Source organism: Micropterus salmoides, unplaced genomic scaffold, assembly GCF_014851395.1.
Source record: "Micropterus salmoides isolate LMB-PRFRI ecotype aquatic unplaced genomic scaffold, ASM1485139v1 Ms_hic_scaffold_13, whole genome shotgun sequence".
Lineage (NCBI taxonomy): Eukaryota > Metazoa > Chordata > Actinopteri > Centrarchiformes > Centrarchidae > Micropterus > Micropterus salmoides.
Genome location: NW_024040374.1, coordinates 19,219,466 through 19,231,379, shown reverse-complemented (window position 1 = coordinate 19,231,379; position 11,914 = coordinate 19,219,466). Strand labels below are relative to the sequence as shown.

The following is an 11,914-nucleotide window of genomic DNA, read 5'->3' as shown; positions in this document are numbered from 1 at the left end:
ATTAGCTGTATCCTTAAAAATTGGTTACAGCGTCCAGTAAAATTGTCAAAAAGTGTGCATCACCGCAGTTGCTGCTGCCAAAACTTATTCATCAGGCTTTATACAGCAGGAACACACCCAACACTGTGGATGAGATACTGATCAACATCTGATTCTAACAGATGGTCTCTCTCAGTGGATATAAAATACTTAGAGATACATCAAAAAATAATCCTTCAAAGGCCAATTTTCATTTAGAGAAAAAAGGGCATGTTAATTCATAGCGTGCTATCAAATGTCCCCAGCATTCGCTAGAAAAACAATACCTGCCTGACCTAATCCAGATTTAGCATGATCAACAGCTCCATCTGGGGCACAAACAGTAAACACCTGTGATATTCATATTAATGCCTCACCTATGCGATGATACATATTTCTGATCTACTTATTTAGAATTTAGCTTATCAGTGCCAGTCAGGTTGTTGGGAACATCGCTAGTTAATGTGTGTGTGTGTAAGTGTGTGTTTGTGTTGTCATGAGGAATGGAGGCGACTCACCCCGATAATGGCGTTGAGTTCAGCCATGGTGACCTGCTTGGCCCTCTCCACTGCTTGGACCACCTGTTGCTGGTGCTACAGACACACACACACACACAGATTCAATGCCAAAGAAAAAAGTAAGAAGAAAGGTTGCACTGCAACCTATTATCCATGCTGTATGTTACAGTATAAAGCGTAAAGTAAACCTAATGTATATAGAAGGAACACAGCAGGAACCGTTACATTAACCAAACTTGAGAAAAGGTGTTAAAACAACTAAACTCTGCTTGTACAGGCTGTATAAATATAAATGTCTGGATTGGGCTACCGTGAATTCACACAATACAAACACGCTACTGTACATATAGCCAGACACACACATACACACACACACACACACACACACACACACACACACACACACACACACACACACACACACACTCAAAGCCACACTAACCAAAATCTCAGTTGTGTTTACACAAAATCCCAATGTAATCAGTCACACAAATGCAAATATGCATGTGTGCACACAGTGTCAATATTGATCAAACTGACAGAACTGTGACCATTCTATCTCCAGGGAGCACACTTATCAGTGCACACTCACAGACAAAGAGTGTTTGCAGGTTAGTAGATGTACACACACACACACACCAGAATAATACTAAATTCAATAATCCGCTCCTCTCACTTATTTAGGTTGTACTGAGCAAATCTATTTTAAAATACAGCCTTTAAGAAACAATGAATGGAGGTCAAGCACACACGCAGAAATGGTGATAATGTTGCTGAATGATGGGGGCCCAAAGCAAATTTCTAAGGAGTGGGTTGTATTTAATTTAAAGATAATAGGATCAGAGTGCCTTTTATTGAAATCCAACATAGCTGGCTCTAATGCCATAATAAGTAGTTGTTTCCCGTGACATACACGCATTTGAATTTGTTTGATATCACTACCTTTTGAGGCTGTACAGATCATCACACAATATTAGTGCTACAAAGATCAGCTAATCATCTCAATGTTTCTGACAATGTTTCTATATATACACACTTCAAGGCCGTGACATCATGGTGCCTGAGAGTATTTTTTTTATGATGGTGATTACACAAGACACAAATAATTACATAATTTTCATTCATTTACATTTACTCATTTGGCAGATGCTTTTATGCTATACCTTTGATACCTATTCTGAGCCAAAATATTAGTGTGCAAACAAAAAAAACAAATAGGACTCAGCTCTGTCTAGCTTTTCAGCAGGTTTCAAATTAGTTCCACCCATGTGCAATAATTAACTGAATTTACATGTTTGCTCTGGTTTCTTTAATGATTAGGCAGCTGTTGTGTTTAACGGAGATATATTTAGTAAACTGGGGGCTTGATAAGATATCAATAGATTTGTTGATTGATTCAATTTCAAACAGAGGATGACTCATTGAGGCAGCCAGCAATAATTGGGATGAAATGTCCACACAAGCAATTGAACATGTTGAAAGCTAATGAGCTGTGTTGTCATTAACATGCACAATGTGTGCGTCGATTACCCCTTCTGTATGCTAAACTTTAAGTAGTGGATGTTTAATATCTACAACAACACCACAAACTGCAGCCTCAAAATGGACCATAAAGTTGAATCAACACATGTCCGACGCAGTCCCAGCAAAAACCCTAACTTTTTAACATTGTTTCTTATGTACAATTATTTCAGCTTGATCACACATATTACAAAAAAAATTTTGTCAATAGAATGGGAACTTCTGGATCAATAGTTTCTCTTTAACTTGCTTAGCATGCACTTGTATCCATTCTGGTTTGTTTATTTATTATTCTAAATGCAAAGAAAATTTGATAAATGCCTGGGGTGTGAATAATTGTCTACTGATTGTGTGTGTGCATATTTTGTGTTACGTGTTAAGTGGGTCTGGCAGTGGTGACACTTACCTCTTGAGAGAGGAAAGGGATGATCTGAGCGCAGATGGCACTGAGACGCTTGACAATCTCTGCCTATGATGGAGAGAGGGAGAAACGAGAAAGAGAGAGAGAGAAACAGAAGGAGGAAGAACAGGATATATGATCATGTTTCATATATAAGATAATAAATACACAAATACACCTTCACGGCACATTAAGCCATTGCTGCATTAAAAAAACCTTTCTAATGAGTGAGGAGTACCATCAGTGGCATCTCTGAGACTGAGAGAATCAAAATGTGGGGGAATGTGGGAGGGAAAAGCAGAGCTGGAGGGATGGAGGCCGCATTAGAGCTCCAGTCATCATCTGGTCGTTTAACACCATCACACTCTCATTTAGATCGGCCTCACACACTCCTACCCACTTCAGTGTTCCTCTCTCTCACTCTCATAGAAACACCCACACACACATAAGCACAAGCAAACAAACACATTTACAAAAAGGCGAACACCTCAAAGAATTTTTCTCTCAAGCTCTGCGGCTGTCACAGCCAGCTATTCAGTGCCATTACAATTGTCCATTTCCTAAAACTCATAAAATCTATTAAAGAAATGCTCTTTCTTACCCCCAGCCCACACACACATATGCGTACACGTGGCAAACCTAGTAACCATCCGCAGAATACAGCTGCCTGCACACACAAACACATAAAAACATGAGCACACACTCTCTCTGTGACACAAACACACACACTGAACCTCTGCGGTGTGTCTAATTCTATCTGTCTGAGTGCCCTCAGCCTCATTTTGTTCTCTTCTTCACTCAGCCGTTCTCTCTTTTTCTACAACAGCTCTCACACTGAGCCATTATTACCCTATTCATCCTCTTTCTCCTACCCCCCCCCCCCCCATCCCTCATCTCTCTCTTCTCCCTTGCTTGCTTTGTCTCATTTTCTCTCATCTTTCTATTATTCTATATTATTCTCTTTCTCTCTGTTTGAATTTATCCTCCCTTCTTTCTCTCCGCATCTCTTTTTTCTTCAGTCGCTCTCTTCTGTTGTTGTTATTCGTTACTTTGCTGTCACACATTACTACGGCCATACTGCATACATGCGTTTTTCATTTTTCCTCCATCTACTTTGCTTTCTCTCCCTTTCCCTCTCTGTATCCCTCTATCCGCACTAGGGCTGAATGATTAATTGCATTTGCGATATTATCGCAATGTGATAAAACAAGATTTTTTAATTGCAAAGGCTGCGATTACACTCTGGTCACATGACACCCAAGAGTAAAGCAGTCTGCAGACGAAGCATCAGTTCGCACGTTACGCTGTACCTTGACTTGTTGTTGTACAATGGCCTTAAGCTTCACAGAAGCTGACACAACAGAAACTTCAGTGTCATACAGGGAATGAAAGAAGCACCCGCGGGTAAATTGGTGGTGGTGGTGGGTGAAATCGTCGGGCCATCGGCAGCTTTGGCGGACAGGAAAAATGCACAACAGAAAGACACGTGTAAGCGTATTGTGGCAATCAGCGTTTGCGTCAAACACACAGCCGCCAGTCAGCTCACGAAATATCTGTGAAACGGCGTTTCAAACCAAACACACAAGTCCGAAAGAGGCCCAGTCTGTCCGGAGCTACAGCCTGGATACAACCAGTGTGCTGCTTACCAGCATCGGAGGCTGCGGGGAACTCCTGTGTTGTCGGAGAATTATTAAGCTTGTCTATTAAACACGAGAGGCGTCACTTGGTTTTATTTTCGTTGGCCAATTTTTGAATTGAACCTCAATCTGAGTATTTTTTGTTTGCTTACTGCGATATAGAAAGATGGACTCCAAGGAGATCTGAACTGAGATAAGGACTCATTATTTTGTGGTTTTGTATTGAGCACTTACTGTATAACACACTGTGGTGAACCTAGTTTTTAGTTTTTTATCATATTATTTAATGCCATGACTTGACTCTCAAATTATCTTTCTCATATTACTAAAATTTGATACTTCTTCTCCACTATTGCTCATAATAATAATTCATGCAATTCATGCATCGCCTAATTTCATCATAACACAGGGCCTGGCCCACGAGAAAGAACAGTGTATGTTTAATCTATCTAATATTGTGTTAGTGATATTATACACTGATTTACTGCTTGTCCATACTGAATAATACAGCAGGTAAAGAGCTTAAAATTTAATTGCATATTAAATCGCAATTGCATTATTGGAAAAAAAACGCAATTACATTATTTTCCATAATCGTTCAGCCCTAATTCACACACGTTTCTGGCACATGAAGATAATACAGAAGAAGAGAGAGAAAGACAGCCAAGGGGCGATGGAGGGCAGAGCTATGACTGACAGTGCTGTATACAGTACACCATGATGCAAAGGGTCTCACACACACACACACACACACAATCAGCCAGCCTGTCAGGTACAGCCAGTCTCATCATGATTTCATAAACTGGTTATCACCAGACACACAGCTCAGTTCCAAGGACACATCATACATGTGTCAATGCGTGTGTGTGTGTGTGTGTGTGTGTGTGTGTGTGGTTGTGCCAAAGTTCCTCAGTGTATTTGGATTGATATGCATGCATAGTATGTGTGTTGACCATAGACAGGAAAGTGACAGCGAGAGAAAGGAACAGAGATAAAAGAAGAGACCGAGTTTTTCCAATAGGAAATTGCAACATTTCTTATTGCAGTATATTCTGCTGATTTTGTTTCTTTTAAACCTAGTGTGTATTTGTCTGCTTAACTCAACTTTATCTCATTCTTTGCTTTGTACTTTATTCTACCTTTTTTTACTTGACTGCAGCTATAAAAAAAATAAGGCACTCACACTGTAGCTATGTTGACTTTGTTAACAGGTAGCCTCAACAGGCTCTTTCACAAATATATGTGTACCTGTTTGAAGTAACCTAAACTTCAAGTCTTATAATTGGGAATAGTTTTCATATCTGTGAAAAAGCATCCCAATCTAGTATTAATTTAATCAGCAAAATACCAAGCCTGAAAAAGGTACATGAACAGCAACTTGTGAAGGTTCAACATGGAAAAAAGGAAGGTTAACTATTGCTGACCATTAGTACAAATTAATTGATTCCGGGGAGAAATGCTAAAACTTTGTACATACAGGGTATACTGTCCTCTCAGTTATATCTCTGCAACTACACCAGACCTCCTCCTCCTGAACAACAGGTTTTCCCTCAGGCCACAGTTCCATTCAGCTGATCTGGATCAGTGTTGGCCAGATAAAAGCCATTTGACAGGACTGATGCAGGACCATAAGTCAGAACTGACCCAAAAGGGCCAATCCATGAAGCTACACCAATAAACATAAACATGATTTTTTTTAAAACAAAACAGAGAGCAAACAAGCAGTGCAAAGAAAAGAAAGGTTTTGCCTAAAAAAGGGGGATGCATTAAATGCAGTAAGAGAAAATAATGCTTTTAGTGCAGTTTTCAATAAGGAATAACTCTATTCCTTATTATCCTTATCCTTTATCCTAAAGCTGCATGAAGCTGCAAAGTTGGGTGTTAATTCTCAGTGGGTTCAGCACTATTAGCATTACCCTTTCACATTACACTGATTTGTTTAATGTATTGTTTAATGCTAGTTAAACCATACAAACTATAATCAATGTATATTTTATACATGCTTCATAAACATCCTAAGCACAATGTTGTGGATGGATGGATAGACCATGGATGGTGTTATGCAGTACGCAATTTGAGGGGAGGTGATAGGGGATGCAAGTCCCCTTGTTAGCCTGCCATCATCCATCCCCTAGTAGCAGAGAGAGTGCAGAGGGGTTGTTTAGTTGAATATGTTAGTCTAGTCTGCCTGACTCATTGATCCTTGATCATTGATCCTGACTGAGGTTTGCGTTAGTTAGAATCTATGGTCTCCAACCATGGCTCTGAAATATCACTAGCCAAACTGTGCTGTGTATTGCTGAATCCATGGCGCTGTCCGTGGTCCTGAAGTAGCAGACGAATTTCTAATTGCGACTTTTTGGGGGGGGGGGGGGGGGGGAGTCCGTTCATGATCCAGTTTATGAGTACAAGACACCAATCCGCTGATGGATTAACAATAGAGTGAAAGTGTGCTGGGCTGGAGCAGTCTGACCTGGTCCAGGTGTCAGAAACATCACAGGACATAGTCTTGTTCCACACCCTTGCCAAAGCACAGCCAACAGTACTGGCAAAGACTGGCCTGATGGAGGGATAAACTGATGGAGGGATGAATAGATGGGTGGATACAAAGGAAGAGAGGGAGCTGGTCAATAAACACCTGAGGGTAGATAAGCTGCCAATTGGCATGGGGACAGAGAGAGACAGAACAGAGATAAGATGTAGGTGAGAGAGAAAAGACACAACTGCTTTTCATTTAGAAAAGCAAAAATGTTAAATATTATTCTCCAAAACAGGCACAGAGATGGAGGAATGGAAATTGGAAGTGAGGTTAGAGGAGAGGAGGACACAGAAGAAGACAAAGAAGAAGGAATGAACAGCAGAACAAGGACAGCTTGTTCCAGAGGCTGTGGCGCATATCAGCCTGTCGGAGTCTGAGGGACACACACGCGTGTGCACACACAAAGTGGCAGCGTGCTCAGACTTGTCATCTCGTCAGATCGTTGACAGGATGATAATCACAACCAGCAAAACGTTTATATGATCACTGAGCCTTGTTGCTGCATAATGATACAACCTGCAATATGCGCAAAGGTAGACACACAGACAACTCACCTCAACTCCTCCAACACGCACACATAAATATAACACATTATTCCAAAATCTAAAACAGCTATACTAATGCCATGTGCACACATTTTTATGCTGACTGAGACTATTGAGTGATAACGAAAGTCTACATACAAATCACACTTCAGAACGCAAGTAACACTAAAAGCTCGCATGTAACCACATGCTGACACCATCACTTAAAAATACAGACAGAGCTGATTGTATTGATTAATTTCAGATGATCACTAAGAGACAACAAGCAACAGACGGCACAGTCACAGCCAGCGAGAAGATTTCTGCAACTTTACAGAAGTAGAGAGTTGAGGAGAGGATAACATTCTGCAAATGAGCAGCAATGTGGCGCCTATTGTTAACCTCATGTTGAATTTTAAAACTTCTTTTGACTTCAGGTCCTCTGTCTGTTTCTATCAAGAGAAAAAAGGCAAGCTGTAGCTATATATGCTACACCTGTAGAACATCATGTGCCATGAGGGTTTTATAATAAGTACATCACCAAGGAATACGGTACAGTCCAAGTCTCTATGCCTTAATCAACAATTAAACAACACTACAGTTGATACAGTTGACTATAGTAAGTGTATTGCTTTTAAAAATTTTGAACAGACAGTGATGCAGACGATGTCTAACTTTGGACAGGTTTGTGCAGCAGTATTCACAAGACAGAGAGAGAGAAAGAGGGAGTGAGCGAGAGGAGATGCTGCAAGAATATACGCTCCTCAATACAGCTCCTCAAAATCAATATGTGGCGGTCAGCGTTGATAATTATCCAAATTATAGGCTAATTATGGGAAACACTGCTTTCACTACCACCCCCCTTCATCCCCAAACAAAGCAGTCTCTCACGAGTTTTTAACTAATTTCATATTCATAACAGCAGCAAGGAGTATGGTTTTTACAAAGCATATAGCCATAAGGCCTAACGTTTCTTAACACCAGCGGCTGAAATAAAAAAATAAAGCAAGTAAATCCTGACTTTTGAACTACTGTTTTTCTGCACATTTAGCCTATTTATAAGAGCAGTATTCAGTAGTTACAAAACGTTACGTTAACGCCACTCTCTCCGAACCAAGCATGAGTGACAGTTGCGGCCGGAGTTTCTTTCTGTAAGTTTCACGTTGCTGTTCTGCTTCAGCAGATGCTTCAATAAATGAAATGTAGAATTGTTTGCAATTGAAAGCTTTTTGCTGGTCGCACAGAGTTTACAAAAGACGACAATGTTCTTTGCATCAGACTATGACACAATAATGGCAGTAGCTACTTATAGCTGTGGAAAGAACGCCTTTCTCCCTTGTTCTCCTTTCTTCCTTTAGTTTTTGGCTGTCAATGGACATGAACAACAAAGTCCGGTGCCGCTGACGTGCCGCACAGTCCGAGGATGGTGTGTTCAGTAACGAGTAACGCGCGTTACTTGGATTAGTAACTGTAATAATATTACTGTTTTAGAAAGTAATTAGTTACACTTGTAGTTACTGGGAAAAGTAATATTATTACAGTAACGCGTTACTGCCCAACACTGGACAAGTAAGAAGAAGAGATAGCTATTGTGTTCAGGAGTAATGAGAATACAGCCTGTGTGTGTGTGTGTGTGTGTGTGTGTGTGTGTGTGTGTGTGTGAATGGATGTGAAAACACTGGGTAATATCAAGGCATAACACAACAGTAGTATTTAAATTTCAGGGAACTAAACAAAGAAAATGGCTTAACCATAGGTAACAGCAGCTTGTACTTTGTGCTGAAGAAACGGGCACTGAATTTTCTTGTTGTAGGGTTTTTGAATTATACAATTTCTGCAAAAACTGGCCTGCTGTAGGTGATGTGACATCATATTGGGTAACCAACGTAACAGTTCATTGTCATGAAAACTTAAACATACAAGTAAATATTTGGTGTAACAGAGTTCAAGAGGCAGCGGAACCAATTTCTACACCAACATGTGACTCAGTAGACCAGAATGCACTGCAGAGACAAGAGTTGTGCTTTGCGTAAGAGAGGCGTTATTCTCAATTTGTCTCAACTGGAAAAACTCATTCTCCTGCACTTACTTTGCTATTGGTATTGCTATTGCTACCGCTCTCTCTCCACCCACATGTTTAACCCACAGTGCAATTTCAACATGTTCCCGCCCATTCTGTGAAGGCTGTCAAAAGGCATTCTAGGAAATGTAATAAATGACTAACTGAAGTAGAAATAGGCGATACAGGTAGGCAGATGAGGTGGTGGATACACTAGAAAAGAAAATAATAACGCTCGCTCACTAAATAAGCCATCACAGATTGATGGTGCAGCAGTGTATCTGCACGTGGAATTTTTCTTTAAATAATGAGCCAGCGTCTGACAAAGACGAAGCTTGTTGGAGTAAGATCTGCCCCTAGCTGTTTTCAAATTCTTGGAAAGACAACGCGTTGTGTCACTGTAGCATATCTGCAGGCTTGTAAGAGGTAAAAAAAAAAAATTATATAGGAGGTTCTAAATGCACACAACCTCAAAAGAAGGTATGACCGACAAACAACAAGCTCACTTTTTTTTTTCTTGTGCCCCTTTCACTCATGACACTAAAGTGAACTTGAACTGGATCAACAGGGAAGCCACTTCCCTGTGAAAGATCAGCATTGTCTTTGGTCTCCCAGCATGACGACAAGCAACAGTGACCGCCTTCATCTTGCCAATAAAGATTGGTGAATTTGAATGCGATGAGCGTGGGCTGAGATTGGCACGGGAGGAGGGAGATGGTGCCCAGTGTGCTCGGGCACTGCCAGCTGTGCCAGCCTCTTAGTCCCACTATGGCTGAGCGAGCCAGCTTTTAGGAGGGGGGTGGGGGTCTGTGTGTGTGTGTAAGTGATACCCCACTCTTCTACTCAGCTGGGATAAATAAAAATGCCCAAAAATGTATACAATTTCCTTGTTCACTCATTCCCTATTTCATACATAGAACACGGTCAGTTAGAGGTGGAAAAACTAGTCAGACAGTAAAATTAATGTTAACAATTTTCAATAAATCAATTAATTGTCATTTTTCAGGCTGAAAATGCCAACAGTATCTAGTTCCTACTTCTAAGGATTTGCTGCTTTTCTTTATGTGATGTGATATTAATTTGAATATCTGGGGGTTTTGGACTACAATTTGATAAACAACCTTTAGAAAAGGATGATCAGGAATTTTCTGACATTTTATAATTGATTAATCAACAAAAGAATTGGTTACTTGATAATGAAAACAATCCTTAGTTCCCTCTATACTAAGTAGTAAACAGAGATGCTTCTAATATGAAACATCATCAATATGCGTCAACAGGTAGTATCTACTTACTTTAATGTTCATCTATCAAAAGACAAAGCATTCGATTGTGAGATTTTTTGTAAAAAGAAGAGTAGATGCTATGGAGCCATATTGTATGTTACAGTGCCTCACAGTCTGCGTATAGCTGCAGAACACCCTCGTTTATTTCCAAGAGTCAGAGGGTGTTGTACATATCTCACACACATGCAAACACAATCCTGGAGCTTATCTCTGTCCCTGTGCTTTCTAATTGGACTGCTCTCCCCTCTGTGAGCAGTTTAAGGTAAATATTTGTAGCCAATGACGTACTAATCACCCACTGATTGGGGTTGCAGGCACAGAGCTGTTCATTGAAAACAGCCATTCCTGCTTCCTCTCTTTCAACCCCCCACCTCCTCCTCTCTTTCATCTTTCTCTCCATGCAATCAGCCTTCTTCTTTCTCTATTCTGCTGGCTCGTTTTTCCACTTCCACAGTATATCTCTCTCTCTTTCTGTGTGTGTGTGTGTGTGTGTGTGTCCTTGCACTCCGTTATCCCTCAGTGCACTTGGCCGTGCTCTTTTGCTCTCTCTCTCTGCCCTCCTTCTAATTCTCTTTCATTTCTTTCTCCTTGTTGCTCCATCTCTTTGCCCTGCTTCTCTCACAGAATCACCCTCCACCCTCCCTCTTTTTTTCTGTTCCCGCTCAGTCTTGTTTTCCTCTCTCCGCCCTCTCTCTCTCTCCTCTGGGCAGCGTGCCAGCTCCTCTTCCCTGGCTCTGAGCCAAATCCTCTCCTCCTCCTCCTCCACTCCTTCCCTTCCTCTATCCCCCTTGCCTCTGATTGATGGCCCCTCTATTCTGGAAGGAGAGGAATGGAAACAGAGAGAGAGAGAGAGAGAGAGAGGGAGAGGAAGGGGAGCAGCAAAGCACACACAAATACAGAAATACACACGATCACACACAAGAACACTAAAAGGCACACACGTGCACTCTTAAAATTGTGCACACACATACAACTACACACACAAGTACACATATACAAAAGCCACCCCAAACAGTTGTGCATGCACACGCACACACACACACACAAAAGCAACAAGGGCACACAGAAAACCAATCCAAACAGAGCAGAGGAGAGCACACATACAAAGGGCTGTGTGCAGAGCAAGCAGAGCCTCCCAGCATGAGACCAACAAGCACACACACACACTTCCTCAGACACATACATACACATCAAGACACAGATTCAACCTTCAGTGCAGTAACAATACAAGATAGGCAGCGGACCAGGTAGCAGAAACATTTAGAATGAAAAATAGAGACAGACAGCTCACTTCTACTCCTCCAAAACACACACACACACACACACCCATAAATACGTTGGTAGACATCCAGCACGGTTACCAACATGTACTAACAATTACTTCACAACTTAGGTATGCCTGTATGTAAAGA

General features: G+C 41.0%; 1 protein-coding gene across 4 annotated transcripts in view; it reads right to left on the bottom strand.

The window, feature by feature from the left end:
* Positions 1-11,914, bottom strand: part of tle2b (TLE family member 2, transcriptional corepressor b) — an 85,886-nt gene that overhangs the window by 24,745 nt on the left and 49,227 nt on the right. For 3 of the 4 annotated variants that reach the window (XM_038716008.1, XM_038716005.1, XM_038716006.1), the window contains 2 exons: positions 2,464-2,526; positions 537-611 (listed from right to left, as the gene is read on the bottom strand). In XM_038716008.1, the coding sequence (XP_038571936.1) occupies positions 537-611; positions 2,464-2,526 (138 nt within the window). Of the gene's footprint in view, positions 1-536; positions 612-2,463; positions 2,527-3,058; positions 3,125-3,767; positions 3,882-11,914 lie in introns of those variants that run through there. The other variant, XM_038716009.1, reaches the window with a different exon arrangement.